The following is a 12,262-nucleotide window of genomic DNA, read 5'->3' as shown; positions in this document are numbered from 1 at the left end:
TGGCAGCACCATTTTATCGATTTATTAATAATCGATTACAGTGGTATATCGATTGCCAGGCGATAGTCGGACTATTGTTTTGGTATTTTCAAGTACTGAGTATATGGGCACACTGTTACACCGCACGCGGCCTTTCGTAGATATTTTTATTTATAAATCCACACCGCATCGAAATGGTTTCGCAGCAACAAATCGAGGCCATTGGAGGCGTCCTGAACAACAAGGACCGCCCGCTTAAGGAGCGCTTTCGAGCCCTCTTCACGCTGAAGAACATCGGCGGAGAAACGGCCATTGAGGCGATCAGCAAAGCCTTCGACGATGATTCGGCTCTACTTAAACATGAGCTGGCCTACTGCTTGGGTCAGATGCAGGACGCCAAGGCGCTGGACATCCTCACCAAGGTGCTAAAGGACACTGCCCAGGAGCCGATGGTGCGCCACGAGGCTGCGGAGGCCATGGGGGCCATCGGGCACCCAGATGTGCTGCCAATTCTGGAGGAGTACAAACAAGATCCAGTGGTGGAAGTGGCCGAAACGTGTGCCATTGCTCTGGACCGCGTTCGCTGGCTGCAGAGTGGCCAAAAGGTCGATGACAGCAACCCCTACGCCTCCGTTGATCCCTCACCACCAACTGCGGGCGACAAGAACGTCACTGAGCTGAAGACCATTTATCTGGATTCCCAGCAGACCCTGTTCGATCGGTATAGGGCCATGTTCAGCCTGCGCAATCTACGCACCGAAGAGAGCGTTTTGGCCATTGCCGAAGGACTGAAGGACTCCTCTGCCCTCTTCCGTCACGAGGTGGCCTTCGTCCTGGGCCAGCTGCAGGAACCCTGCAGCATTCCCTTCCTTCAAGAGAATCTGGAGGATCGCCTGGAAAACGAAATGGTGCGCCACGAGTGTGCCGAGGCCCTTGGCGCCATCGCCACGGATGATTGCATTCAGATCTTGAACCGCTACGCCGAGGACGACAAGCGCGTGGTCAAGGAGAGCTGCGTCATCGCCCTGGACATGTGCGAGTACGAGAACAGTCCGGAGTTCCAGTACGCCGACGGCCTGGCCAAACTAGACGCGACCAAGTAATTTGCGACGAGCATTTGCATCTACCAGCTGTATATATTATTTGTAAACTTGTATTGTTTTATCACTACTGTGATTACATGGACCTAATCTTATCGAGTCGTTAAACGAAACTTAAACGTGACTTCCCTGTTGTTTTTGATTAACCTGCTGGGGGGATGATTCAACTGATGGGAATTGTGATGCTGATGGGTGCCTAGTATTCCGGGGATTTCATCATCTTTTGTTTTTAAATGTTTTGGCAATTTAAAGTAAAACTACGTTTTTATCAATTGAGTTTATATTATTGTAGGCTTAAAATATTTACAAGGCGACATGACAGCCCCACTAAAGCGGTTATAAGTTGAAAAAATGAGTAATACCTCAGAAATGCACTCAAACTTCCGCCTTAAATTAAAGAATTAGTTGATCTAAAATGGATTCTTCTTGATTCCAAAAATCCCCCGAAAAATGAAAGCTTTAGAACGCGGCTGCCAAGTGTGACCACTTGACGATTGCCCATTAATTCACTTGGCCGGCATTTTGTATTCGGGATTTTTTTGCAACGGCGAACACATGAAGCTCCTGATGCTCGGCACGATTTTGGCATTCTTTTCTGTAATCTCGGCGACAATGGCGGCTAACAAGGAGAGGACTTTCATCATGGTCAAGCCCGATGGCGTCCAGCGCGGACTCGTCGGCAAGATCATCGAGCGCTTCGAGCAGAAGGGCTTCAAGCTGGTCGCCCTGAAGTTCACCTGGGTAAGCGGCTAATTCAATTATAAAGCAATCAATAGGTATATGCATGTACATACGTGGGAAGAGAAAGGGTTGCCCCACGCGGGGTTGCCATCGGACCTAACCTCAAAGGCTGGGTGCAGGCGTCATCATCGCAATGACATGTGTCTAGAGGTCAGAACTGCAATTAACTGATAACGAACCGTTTTGTAACCAGGCCTCCAAGGAGCTGCTGGAGAAGCACTACGCCGATCTGTCCGCCCGTCCCTTCTTCCCCGGACTTGTCAACTACATGAACTCCGGCCCCGTGGTCCCCATGGTGTGGGAGGGTCTGAATGTGGTCAAGACCGGTCGCCAGATGCTCGGCGCCACCAACCCCGCCGACTCCCTGCCCGGCACCATCCGCGGTGACTTCTGCATCCAGGTCGGACGTAACATCATCCACGGCTCCGATGCCGTCGAGTCTGCCGAGAAGGAGATCGCCCTGTGGTTCAACGAGAAGGAGCTGGTCACCTGGACCCCGGCCGCCAAGGACTGGATCTACGAATAGGCGGCTGCTGTAAATGCTTGCCCGTATCTAAGCTGAATACAGATTGATTCTTTTAAAGAAATAAAATTCCACGATAATTAGTAAATAATCTTGCTTCTTTATGTGTAGTGTGAGGTTCGGTCTGGTTTTTATAGTCTCCATAAGGCAGTAAAAATTAGGTAATTCATATTCTAAGTGGTACATCGGTAGGCCGCCCACTGAGCTGTGGGCTTTGTTGGCGGCAGCACCCATCCTCTGGGTATACAGGAGCCCCTGCCGCAGTAGCTTATGTAAGAATCCCATGTGGAGCTGGAAGAATCAATTAAGTTAAGACATGCACCTGGATATTGTGTTTCCCTTATCCTACCGAATTTCAAGAAATTTCCCCTTATTCGCTTTAGTCGCTGGCAAAGATTGGCCGAAGAAAACCGCCTTCCATTGAGATTCGAGTGAAGCCACCTTCGTGGACTCCTTGACATTGCCCACTTGAGTCTCCTCTTGGACTCTTCGCCAAACACGACGCATGTGGGTCAGTTTTTGGCCAAGGGCAGCTTTGTCTCCCCCACGAGATTCGCATAGTTTCTCCAGAAGGTCGAAGGTCTCCAAAATGGAGGCTGCATCCCGTTGCTTGCGCAGGGATATGTGCTCCGCTTGTTCCAGTGCTGGATTCCGGGGCGGTTTTATTGAGTACTTCTTTTCTGTGGGCTCTGATTTGATGGGTGCAAGTCTCACTCGCTGTTTGCTTCGTCTGTCTAAGCGTCGTCGGCGTTTTCTTTGTTTTTGTTCGTCGACTACTTGTTGGGCCGGCACTTTATCAAGTTCATCCAGCAGGGTTGCCGTGCTCCGCTGCAGCTCCTCCGCCCGGTGCACATCGAAATCGCGCCCTGACCCGCTGCTCTGTTGCTCCAGTTGCCCCAAACTCGATATAATCTGCTGAATATTAGCTTTAATAGCACTTAATCTATGTTTTTTCTGCGGCGGTGGCATCTTATTTTGGTTTTTTTGGCTGTGTTGGTAAACGTCTAAAAGCGCAGATTGGGGGTGGTTTTGAAATATTTCATTATAAATTATTTTTATTTAGTGAAATACGACATTTTTAGGTAATCAAAAGAAGGCTGGTGGGGCTAGCGATTCTTTGTAATAAATATACAAAAAATATAATGTTATTTATTTTAAATCAAAACCAGAGAGGAGAGTATTAGCTTAATAATAATAATAGGGATCCAAGCCGCACTGCAGCTCAGAACTTAAAGATGGAATTGCCTTCAGGAATTTGCAATAATGCTGACATTAAGGGGCAGTGAATGAGGTGTTGGGGTAGTCTTAGGCCTCCAGTTCAGCTTTCGCTGCTTTAAGAACCTCCGCTGCCTTTGTATATGCCTCTGTCTCCTGGAGGTCCTGCTCATCGGCGAGGTACTTCTCCAGAACCTCGTACTCCTTTTGCAGTCTGTGAAAGGAACGCCCCATTAGTCTTTCGAAGAGAGAAATTGAAGAACGCATAGGTAAATACCTTCTCTTGGAGTCGGGCACCATCATGATGCACTCCTGGATGACCTCCTCCTGCTTGCGCAGTACGTGGTCATCCGCTCCGTCGCCCCTGAGCTTCTCCATTCTCGCCTGCTCGGTCACCACTTCCTTGGCGTAGCAGTACTTCTCCCTGGTCAACCGCCTGACCACTCCGGACTTAATTACCAGCTGCCGGATGCGAGGGTCTGTCATCTTTGTGCGGTCTCCGCTGCGTTCTACTACGAACTGAAGTTAGTGGAGCTCGACGAGGAGTTCCTGGCCTGAATCACAGTTAATTCGACTAAACTTCGAACAGCCGGCTGAGATTCGGTGTGGTTAGCAACGCTTTCTTTGTTGTTTTTGTACGGAGCGCCCAGTGAGTCAGAGTCAGGGTTGTCACCCCTGCTCAAACGGCGGAACCAGTTTAATGAACCACTCCGAACCGCCAAATTTGAATTTTAAATTAAGCTTAATGCATTTTATGAAGCAATGGCTACTATTCGTAAATATCAAAGCTCACTGGATTTTTGGCTTTTGAATTAAAAGACGTGCGTGTGTGGTATTTACGGTTAAGCTTCCTTTATTTTTCTCATCATTTAAAAGATCTTGTATCAAGCAACATGTTCTGTATCCAAGAATTGTTCTGGTGTCGGTTACAATTGTTTTCGATTTGTATAAATTCAGAGTGTGAGATTAACGTGTATAATATGCAGGTTATTATGGGCAATGAAATGACATGTGGATAACGTATATTATGTAGTATGCAAATGCAAATGCAAATGAGGCTCGATGAAACATTTAGAATGTTTTCAAAAACCGCATGATTATGTGTGTAATGTTGATTTCTTTTTTGTAATACTTCTTAAGCATTTGTCTTTTGGTTTCAAGAGAAAATTTTGAATTCATTGCGAATGTAGTCTTTTTGGTTCAGGGGATCTTTGGGAGCGTGGTTTTTGGACGTGGTTTACAACTAAATTCGGAAATTACATATTTAAATAGATTTTAAATCGAATGCCTCCGACTTGACTTATCAAAAGTATAAAAAGTGTTTAAAATCCATTCGAAACAGGTGGATGCGACCGGATGTGTGGCTGCTAATCAAATGTAAAGTTAGTTGTAGAGATGAGTATATATCGAAGGGGCAGGCTACAGCAGTACTCCGGAGGTCCCTATCCACTCTACGGAGTGGTCAGTGGGTGGTTTCCTGCGAAAGGACTTGCGATGACGATACATGTTCAGATAGCTGCAGTAGACCACCACCACGGCGAAGGCGACCAAAACCGACCCGGCCAGCTGGAAGGACTCCTCCTTCGCATCCTCGCTGCAGCTGATGCCTCTCTCCTCGCTAATCGTACGTGTGGTTATTATATAGGGTATAATCTGCTCGATTTCGGTTAATATCTGCCTCTGCCTGCAGCTAGTAATAGTAGTAATTGGTGTCTCGGTTGCCATGGAGCTATGGTGTGATTTTGATCGTCGAGTGGGTATTATAATTTTGACATGTGTATTGTTGTTGTGTGATGTTGCTGTTGCTCTAGCCGTCTGTTCTTGTTGTTGTTTGGTTCGAGTGATGACGTTGTTCTGCTGGCACCCTAGTTATTTCTTCTTCTGTGCCTTCTCAGCGGCTTTTGTCACCTTGCCCGAGGTCGTCTCTTTAAAGTTGACCGACTTAATGACGCCCACGGCCACGGTCTGCCTCATATCGCGCACAGCGAACCGTCCCAGCGGTGGGAACTCCTGGAAGCTCTCTACGCACAGCGGCTTGCTGGGCACCAGCACAATGATGGCCGCATCCCCGGACTTAATAGCCTTCGGCTCCGTCTCGGTGGTCTTGCCCGTACGACGGTCGCACTTCTCCTTGATCTCGGAAAACTTGCAGGCAATGTGAGCCGTGTGGCAATCCAAAACGGGAGTGTAGCCATTGGCGATCTGACCCGGATGGTTGAGCACAATCACCTATGGGCGGAAAAGCACGCAGAGATGAGTCCACATATCAGAGATTTTCAATCTTTGTTACCCTACCTGGGCGGTAAAATCGGCTGCTCCCCTAGGAGGATTGTTCTTGGAATCGCCGGCCACGTAGCCACGACGGAGCTCCTTCACGGACACGTTCTTCACGTTGAAGCCGACGTTGTCGCCGGGCATCGCTTCGGTGAGAGCCTCGTGGTGCATCTCCACCGACTTTACTTCGGTGACCAGGTTGACCGGCGCAAAGTTGACGACCATGCCTGAAACGAAACCGGAAACGAAGCGACCGAGCAGAGTTACATATCCGTACGTTATGCATATACTTTTGGTTGGGGGTGGGTGCATACAGCATACAGAGAGAGAAACGTGAAACCAGGTATCAGGGTATTTTACATATAGTATTCGAGTTGTCTCCAATTTATTGTTGTTTGTATCAATAGCTAGTAATGGTAGTTAATACAAAATGTTTTCTTTCTTGTCACTATAAAACTAGAACCAAAAGTTAAAGGGTTTTTTTATTTTAATGGCCTTTCACTTTCATTTTGAAAATGTAATTTCTTTGGAGGGGGATCAAATATTTCCCCAAGTGCAGGAGTTGGAGGGTCTCGCTCTCGACGAAGACGTTCGCTCAATAATGCATACATGCGCAAGACTTCGTCGCGAGCTTCGCTTTGGAGGCGGTGGGAGTTGGAGTGGCAGCCCACTGTCGACCCAAATTCCACAGAATACATGTGTGAAATACCCAAAGAGAAAGGAGTGCCAACACCCCCCACCATCAACCAGGAAGACAAGGAATTTGAGCTTTACCTGGCTTGAGGAGACCAGTCTCCACACGACCTACTGGTACGGTTCCAATGCCTCCGATCTTGTAGACATCCTGGAGGGGCAGACGCAGCGGCTTGTCGGTGGGACGCTGGGGTGGCAGGATCGCGTCCAGCGCGTCGATCAAGCACTTGCCTTCTGCCTTGCCTTCCTTGCGCTCCACGGACCATCCCTTGAACCAGGGCATCTTCTCGGAGGGCTCCAGCATATTGTCGCCGTGCCATCCGGAGATGGGGACGAAGGCCACCGAGGCCGGATTGTAGCCAATCTTCTTGATGTACGAGGACACCTCCTTCTTGATCTCCTCGTAGCGGGCCTCGCTGTACGGCGGCTCAGTGGAGTCCATCTTGTTGACGCCCACAATGAGCTGCTTCACGCCCAGCGTGAAGGCCAAAAGGGCGTGCTCGCGGGTCTGCCCGTTCTTGGAGATCCCGGCCTCGAACTCACCAGTTCCGGCGGCGACTATCAGCACCGCACAATCGGCCTGAGAGGTACCGGTAATCATGTTCTTGATGAAATCCCTATGACCGGGGGCATCGATAATGGTCACATAGTACTTGGACGTCTCGAACTTCCACAGGGCAATGTCGATGGTGATGCCGCGCTCCCGCTCCGCCTTCAGCTTGTCCAGCACCCAAGCGTACTTGAAGGAGCCCTTTCCCATTTCCTGGGCCTCCTTCTCGAACTTCTCGATCGTACGCTTGTCGATACCGCCGCATTTGTAGATCAAGTGGCCGGTGGTCGTCGACTTGCCGGAGTCCACATGGCCAATGACCACAATGTTAATATGGATCTTCTCTTTGCCCATCCTTTCAGATTAAGCTATCGTTTAGAGCTGCCGGGAGAAAGAAGGGATGCAGAAAGAAAATGGATGAGCAAAGTGGGTGGTTTCCGGACGCAGGGAGGCAGCATGCCAATGTGGGTCTGAACTTAATGGGTGGTGCAGACGAGTGACGTCTGTATGCTGTGGGTCGTGTCATCGTGGTGTAGACACCAAAAGCACAGTTCACACAGACATGCACAAATTTACACCAGGGGAAAAACATAGAACTTTCTTCCGAAAATGGGAATTTAAAACCATTTCAAGAAAAAGTCAGAGAACCAATTTACAAATTAAATTAAATTGAATTATACAAAAATGTATGCATTTTTTGTACTTTTATTGTGTGTGCACTGGAGGAAAAACCTCTTTTGTGCGATTAAGAATTACACCCATTTCCCAGCATTTTTTGAGCCCACAAATGTCTGCAGCATTTCCGGCATTAAAAAGAAGAGAAAAACTCACCTGTTTTCACGAGACTTTCTAGAGCTGCTTATTACTTGGCAACGCTGTGCTATCAAAAACTGACCTCAAATTCACTGGACGCAATATCCTAGAATTAGAATGAAAACGTTGAGATGATAATGACAGTTTATGACTTCAATACGGAGTTTCCGTACTCTGCAACCGGACCACGACCAATCCAAGTGTCTGTTGGTTAAAGACTGCCGTGTATATCCCTCTGCCGAAGTGCACCGGGCGAAAAATCAATACCGAGCCCCAGACAGAAACGAACTTCGAGCCGAAGAGTGCGTACTGGGGAAATGCACTCTCCTCGGCTGGAGAGGATTAGGCCGAAGAGAAGACCTCGCCAGAAAGCCGGGAAGTGCGGAAAACATTGCGGCAGTCCAAGGCGAAAATGTACCGGCCGGCTTCTTGAGTGGGAAAACCAATGGAAATCGCACACAAACGGATTTCATTCAAGCCAAATGTCGAAATGGCGAAATTTGGCAGCATTCGCAGGACGGTGAAATAGAAATTTAACGGGAAATGGCCAATAGCATCGGCATTCGGCGGCGGTCGGGCGGCGAAAATTGCGCGATTCCAAAGGGTGAAAAACTGCAGAAGGAGACGGAGAGAGAGTGGGAGCGAAAGGGACGACAAACGGGCGCAGTGCACTTGCTGCTCAGGCGGAAAAGGGAGGGAAAGAGATGGCGAGAACTGCAGGGCGTTGTGATTTATTTTCTACCCTAGTGACAGTTTCACTTGCCGATTTTCCTGCATGTTATTTTTAAATCTCTGTATTTGCATCGAAGTGCAAATTGCAAGAAAGCAAGGGGGCAGAAGGGAGGCATATGCAAAAATACTTCGACAGAGATGCAGGGCAGGGAAATAATCTGCCCACCATGTGTCATGCCGCAGATTTCGTTTTCTGCATGCGAATTCCAATAGAAACTCGGGAATAAACGACGTGGGAACGGGAATCCGAAACATGAACAATCCAGGCGAAATCGAACGCGCACACACATGCAGCCGGCCGCCATGTTGGAATTCGAAAGTCTACGCGACTTTATTAATTTACTTGCATTTTGAGGTCGCTGGAAACCCAATTTCCAATTCGAATCGATTTACGCAGTCCGGACACCGTTATTCCCAAGCGGCTATTATGCAAAAAGAATGAGGAAACCGGCCGGCAGCGCAAATCACTTACACTCTCTCACTTTTCGGAAAACTTTCTTTAGGGCCGGTAAATCGAGTAAAAATCCGGCTAGTTACGCAGGGTGGGGAAAATCGGGTGTTTGCCCATTTCACATTTGCAAAACCAATCAATGCCTATTAATATTGCCAATTTTCGAATTTTTACGGGAGCTCTGCGTGCACTTACCTCGAAATCACAAAACGGAAAGACCGAAAAAGCGAACGATGCTGAGCTGAACGGAGCTGAACTGATTCCGACCTAGAGATGGCACAGGATTCACTGTGTGGCAAGGGCTTTGGGGTTTCCTACTGCATTATGAGGATTATTGGACGTACTGACGGCGTTGTATTACTCTCACCGCTCTTAAACTCAGAGCGTTTTGCAGATAATTTCATATAATTATCAAAACTTTTGTACTTACAAGGGCTGCCAGTAAAATTATGCACTCACCTCTAATTGCAATTGACATTTTGCACACTATTTGTATGTGCGTTGGAATGAGATCGCAAGCTCTTTCCTCTCACCTTGTCGTACGACAGAATGAAGTTCGACAGCAATGAATTCGAAAAATACCGTTACTTCGACTTTATGATTAGCAATGTTTCGGAGTCTAACTATTTAGCTTTCTCAAAAAGAAGCACACAATGCGCTCGTCTTTACTTGCCTATTTTATTGTATTTAAAGAATTATAGTAAGTCTAAACATTACAAGTAATAGAATTAGAACCCCAAAAATATTATAATGTGCATTATTTCCATTCACTGTCCGACTCGTATTCCTCCCAGTCCGGTTTCACGTCCACGGGCAACTTCTTCTGCTCCAGGTAAACGTTGAACTGCTCCGGAATCGACATAAATCTGCGGATCTTCAAGCGAAACTGCCGCCACGTCAATTGTCCAAAGTTTTTCCGATCGGCAACCATCGCCTTGTAGTTAAACTTATGCTTGTTAAGGAAGTAGGACAGTTCCTTGACCACGCCCTTGGGCAATCTATGCAAATACAAAACCTGTAATTTGACGGTTTGCCATTGCAGTAGCATTCGTTTACCTGAATTCTGGGTCGGCACGTTCGCTAGCAAGTTGTTCTAGTTCCTGGACCACGTGTCCTCGCTTTGGACCCTCCTCCACGACTGGTTTCTTGAGGCCAAGTGCACGACGCTCATCCTCGTCCAGATCCTCCTCCAGAAACCCATTCACAACTCGAGCCGCCAGGAGACGGTCCTGCTTGTAGCTGGGAATCGCTATGGCCTTGTTGACGTCCTGGGCCAATCCCATTTCACTGAAGTTGGTACCCACACGTTGTTCCTCCATCCACATCTTCTTCATTCTGGGACTGGTGAAGTCATAATAGGGAAGTTAGTAAACTTATTGTTGACTTAATTGTCCGTAAGCACATGAAGGTCCAACTTACTCCTTAATTTTTCCGGTGGAACTCCGGGTTTTATTCATCGTCTTGCGGTTTACGTTGTAGCGGTAACGCTTGCGAGCATGATTCTTGCGGATCTTCATTGTTGTGAGGTTTAGTTAATGAAATCTAACGATGTTTAATTCAAGCGGGGGACCAAAACAATTTTAAAACCGCACGTGTTGCTGCTGTTAGGAGTGACCGTGGTACGCAAAATACCAAAATCCTAATTCCAGTATTTCACTACCTGCCCAGCTAGAGATGGCATACCGGCAAGATAAATTGTTTCGATAACGATTGCCTCGACGTTATCTACAATTTTAGATTTTGTTTATATCCGCGGAAAACAATATATAATTTTAACTACCATGCGCGATGAGATATTGGACCCCAATAACCTGGTGAAGAACCGGGAGATACTTTATCGTCTGATGATCAGCCAGCTGATGTACGACGGGCTGGAGAAGTTCGCCATGGAGCTGTCCATGCTGGTGAAGGCGGACCAGTGCGCTCCCAGCGAACGCCTGCTGCACGTAATGATTGCAGGGATGCAGACGCTCAGCGACAAGGACAAGACGCCCTCGGATGATGTGTTGCCCGGCATAGACTTGGAGTTCGAGCCGGAGGCTTCGGCTTTGGCCCCGGAACCACATTCCTACGAAACCGCGTACGTGACCTCGCACAAGCAGGCCTGTCGCGCCGGCGCCTTCAGCTGCGATGGTTCGCTGGTGGCCACCGGGAGTGTGGATGCCAGCATCAAGATTCTGGACGTGGAGCGGATGCTGGCCAAGTCTGCGCCCGAAGACATCGAGCCGGGCAGGGAACAACAAGGCCATCCAGTGATTCGCACGCTCTATGACCACACTGATGAAGTGTCCTACCTGGAGTTCCACCCCAAGGAGCACATCCTGGCCTCCGCCTCCCGCGATGGTACTGTCAAATTGTTTGACATTGCCAAGCCCTCGGTAAAGAAGGCCCACAAGGTGTTCACCGACTGCGAGCCGGTGTTGTGCCTGTCCTTTCACCCTACTGGTGACTACGTAGCCATCGGAACGGAACACAACGTCTTACGGGTCTACGATGTGGCCACCACCCAATGCTTTGTGAGTGCCATTCCCTCGCAGCAGCACAAGGCGGGAGTTACTTGCGTGAAGTATTCGCCTACGGGAAAACTCTACGCCACCGGCAGTTATGATGGTGACATAAAAATATGGGACGGGATCAGCGGGCGGTGCATTAACACGATTGCTGAGGCGCATGGCGGAGCGGCAATATGCTCACTGGAGTTTACAAGAAACGGGAAGGTAAGGAATGATTATGGGTAGTTGCTTTGCAAGATTTTCACCTATTCTTTTTAGTACCTCTTATCTTCCGGTATGGATTCGCTGGTTTATCTGTGGGAGTTGTGCACCAGCCGTCCCATTCAGACGTACACGGGTGCTGGAACCACCGGCAAGCAGGAGCACCAGACGGAGGCTGTCTTTAACCACACGGAGGACTACGTGCTGTTTCCCGATGAGGCCACCACCTCGCTTTGCTCGTGGAACTCACGTAACGGATGCCGTCTGACCCTCAACTCGCTTGGACACAACGGACCTGTGCGCTACATCACGCACTCGCCCAACGCTCCTGCTTTCCTCACCTGCTCCGACGACTTTCGCGCACGTTTCTGGTACCGAAGGGCCAATAATCAGTAAACGGATAAAGCTTCATAAATCGAATAATCTTTTAAGGAATAAAATATGCATATTTTCATTATTTAATTATTGCGATTGACT

General features: G+C 48.4%; 7 protein-coding genes across 7 annotated transcripts; 3 read left to right on the top strand and 4 right to left on the bottom strand.

Annotated features, from left to right (window-relative positions):
• The first annotated feature begins 88 nt into the window (after positions 1-88).
• Positions 89-1,203, top strand: LOC122619800 (deoxyhypusine hydroxylase). Its single transcript, XM_043796939.1, has one exon. It carries the CDS (start codon positions 174-176, stop codon positions 1,080-1,082), a length of 909 nt encoding a protein of 302 aa, XP_043652874.1. The 5' UTR covers positions 89-173; the 3' UTR covers positions 1,083-1,203.
• A 428-nt stretch (positions 1,204-1,631) lies between these two features.
• On the top strand, positions 1,632-2,431 carry LOC122619592 (nucleoside diphosphate kinase). The gene is made up of 2 exons (XM_043796613.1): positions 1,632-1,820; positions 2,014-2,431. The coding sequence occupies exons 1-2, from the start codon at positions 1,635-1,637 to the stop codon at positions 2,344-2,346; spliced, it is 519 nt and encodes a 172-aa protein (XP_043652548.1). The 5' UTR covers positions 1,632-1,634; the 3' UTR covers positions 2,347-2,431.
• A 14-nt stretch (positions 2,432-2,445) lies between these two features.
• On the bottom strand, positions 2,446-3,356 carry LOC122619590. The gene is made up of 2 exons (XM_043796610.1): positions 2,693-3,356; positions 2,446-2,634 (listed from the first exon to the last, which is right to left on the bottom strand). The coding sequence occupies exons 1-2, from the start codon at positions 3,310-3,312 to the stop codon at positions 2,517-2,519; spliced, it is 738 nt and encodes a 245-aa protein (XP_043652545.1). The 5' UTR covers positions 3,313-3,356; the 3' UTR covers positions 2,446-2,516.
• A 116-nt stretch (positions 3,357-3,472) lies between these two features.
• Positions 3,473-4,186, bottom strand: LOC122619591 (tubulin-specific chaperone A). Its single transcript, XM_043796612.1, has 2 exons — positions 3,836-4,186; positions 3,473-3,772 (listed from the first exon to the last, which is right to left on the bottom strand). The coding sequence occupies exons 1-2, from the start codon at positions 4,042-4,044 to the stop codon at positions 3,649-3,651; spliced, it is 333 nt and encodes a 110-aa protein (XP_043652547.1). The 5' UTR covers positions 4,045-4,186; the 3' UTR covers positions 3,473-3,648.
• Positions 4,187-4,386: 200 nt separating this feature from the next.
• On the bottom strand, positions 4,387-9,316 carry LOC122619737 (elongation factor 1-alpha 2). The gene is made up of 5 exons (XM_043796842.1): positions 9,267-9,316; positions 7,907-7,994; positions 6,607-7,456; positions 5,854-6,059; positions 4,387-5,787 (listed from the first exon to the last, which is right to left on the bottom strand). Exons 3-5 carry the CDS (start codon positions 7,427-7,429, stop codon positions 5,428-5,430), a joined length of 1,389 nt encoding a protein of 462 aa, XP_043652777.1. The 5' UTR covers positions 7,430-7,456; positions 7,907-7,994; positions 9,267-9,316; the 3' UTR covers positions 4,387-5,427.
• A 413-nt stretch (positions 9,317-9,729) lies between these two features.
• On the bottom strand, positions 9,730-10,710 carry LOC122622266 (nucleolar protein 16). Its single transcript, XM_043800591.1, has 3 exons — positions 10,491-10,710; positions 10,128-10,412; positions 9,730-10,069 (listed from the first exon to the last, which is right to left on the bottom strand). The coding sequence occupies exons 1-3, from the start codon at positions 10,586-10,588 to the stop codon at positions 9,829-9,831; spliced, it is 624 nt and encodes a 207-aa protein (XP_043656526.1). The 5' UTR covers positions 10,589-10,710; the 3' UTR covers positions 9,730-9,828.
• A 50-nt stretch (positions 10,711-10,760) lies between these two features.
• Positions 10,761-12,247, top strand: LOC122622264 (cleavage stimulation factor subunit 1). The gene is made up of 2 exons (XM_043800589.1): positions 10,761-11,788; positions 11,843-12,247. The coding sequence occupies exons 1-2, from the start codon at positions 10,853-10,855 to the stop codon at positions 12,179-12,181; spliced, it is 1,275 nt and encodes a 424-aa protein (XP_043656524.1). The 5' UTR covers positions 10,761-10,852; the 3' UTR covers positions 12,182-12,247.
• The last annotated feature ends 15 nt before the right edge of the window (positions 12,248-12,262 follow it).

The sequence above is a fragment of the Drosophila teissieri genome, chromosome 3R (assembly GCF_016746235.2).
Source record: "Drosophila teissieri strain GT53w chromosome 3R, Prin_Dtei_1.1, whole genome shotgun sequence".
NCBI lineage: Eukaryota > Metazoa > Arthropoda > Insecta > Diptera > Drosophilidae > Drosophila > Drosophila teissieri.
Note: the sequence above shows the minus strand (reverse complement) of the source record. Positions and strands in the feature narration are given on the sequence as shown.

What these genes read in the sequence shown, in the direction of transcription:
- LOC122619800 (XM_043796939.1), top strand. Translation starts at nt 174, where the DNA reads ATGGTTTCGCAGCAACAAATCGAGGCCATTGGAGGCGTCCTGAACAAC.
- LOC122622266 (XM_043800591.1), bottom strand. Translation starts at nt 10,588, where the DNA reads ATGAAGATCCGCAAGAATCATGCTCGCAAGCGTTACCGCTACAACGTA. An exon ending in TCCACCGGAAAAATTAAGGA is followed by an intron (nt 10,413 to 10,490) that starts GTAAGTTGGACC and finishes TGACTTCACCAG; the next exon opens with TCCCAGAATGAAGAAGATGT. An exon ending in CGTGCCGACCCAGAATTCAG is followed by an intron (nt 10,070 to 10,127) that starts GTAAACGAATGC and finishes GTATTTGCATAG; the next exon opens with ATTGCCCAAGGGCGTGGTCA.
- LOC122619592 (XM_043796613.1), top strand. Translation starts at nt 1,635, where the DNA reads ATGAAGCTCCTGATGCTCGGCACGATTTTGGCATTCTTTTCTGTAATC. An exon ending in TCGCCCTGAAGTTCACCTGG is followed by an intron (nt 1,821 to 2,013) that starts GTAAGCGGCTAA and finishes TTTTGTAACCAG; the next exon opens with GCCTCCAAGGAGCTGCTGGA.
- LOC122619590 (XM_043796610.1), bottom strand. Translation starts at nt 3,312, where the DNA reads ATGCCACCGCCGCAGAAAAAACATAGATTAAGTGCTATTAAAGCTAAT. An exon ending in GGGAAATTTCTTGAAATTCG is followed by an intron (nt 2,635 to 2,692) that starts GTAGGATAAGGG and finishes TGATTCTTCCAG; the next exon opens with CTCCACATGGGATTCTTACA.
- LOC122619591 (XM_043796612.1), bottom strand. Translation starts at nt 4,044, where the DNA reads ATGACAGACCCTCGCATCCGGCAGCTGGTAATTAAGTCCGGAGTGGTC. An exon ending in GTGCCCGACTCCAAGAGAAG is followed by an intron (nt 3,773 to 3,835) that starts GTATTTACCTAT and finishes TTCCTTTCACAG; the next exon opens with ACTGCAAAAGGAGTACGAGG.
- LOC122619737 (XM_043796842.1), bottom strand. Translation starts at nt 7,429, where the DNA reads ATGGGCAAAGAGAAGATCCATATTAACATTGTGGTCATTGGCCATGTG. An exon ending in GACTGGTCTCCTCAAGCCAG is followed by an intron (nt 6,060 to 6,606) that starts GTAAAGCTCAAA and finishes GTTTCGTTTCAG; the next exon opens with GCATGGTCGTCAACTTTGCG. An exon ending in CAGCCGATTTTACCGCCCAG is followed by an intron (nt 5,788 to 5,853) that starts GTAGGGTAACAA and finishes TTCCGCCCATAG; the next exon opens with GTGATTGTGCTCAACCATCC.
- LOC122622264 (XM_043800589.1), top strand. Translation starts at nt 10,853, where the DNA reads ATGCGCGATGAGATATTGGACCCCAATAACCTGGTGAAGAACCGGGAG. An exon ending in AGTTTACAAGAAACGGGAAG is followed by an intron (nt 11,789 to 11,842) that starts GTAAGGAATGAT and finishes TATTCTTTTTAG; the next exon opens with TACCTCTTATCTTCCGGTAT.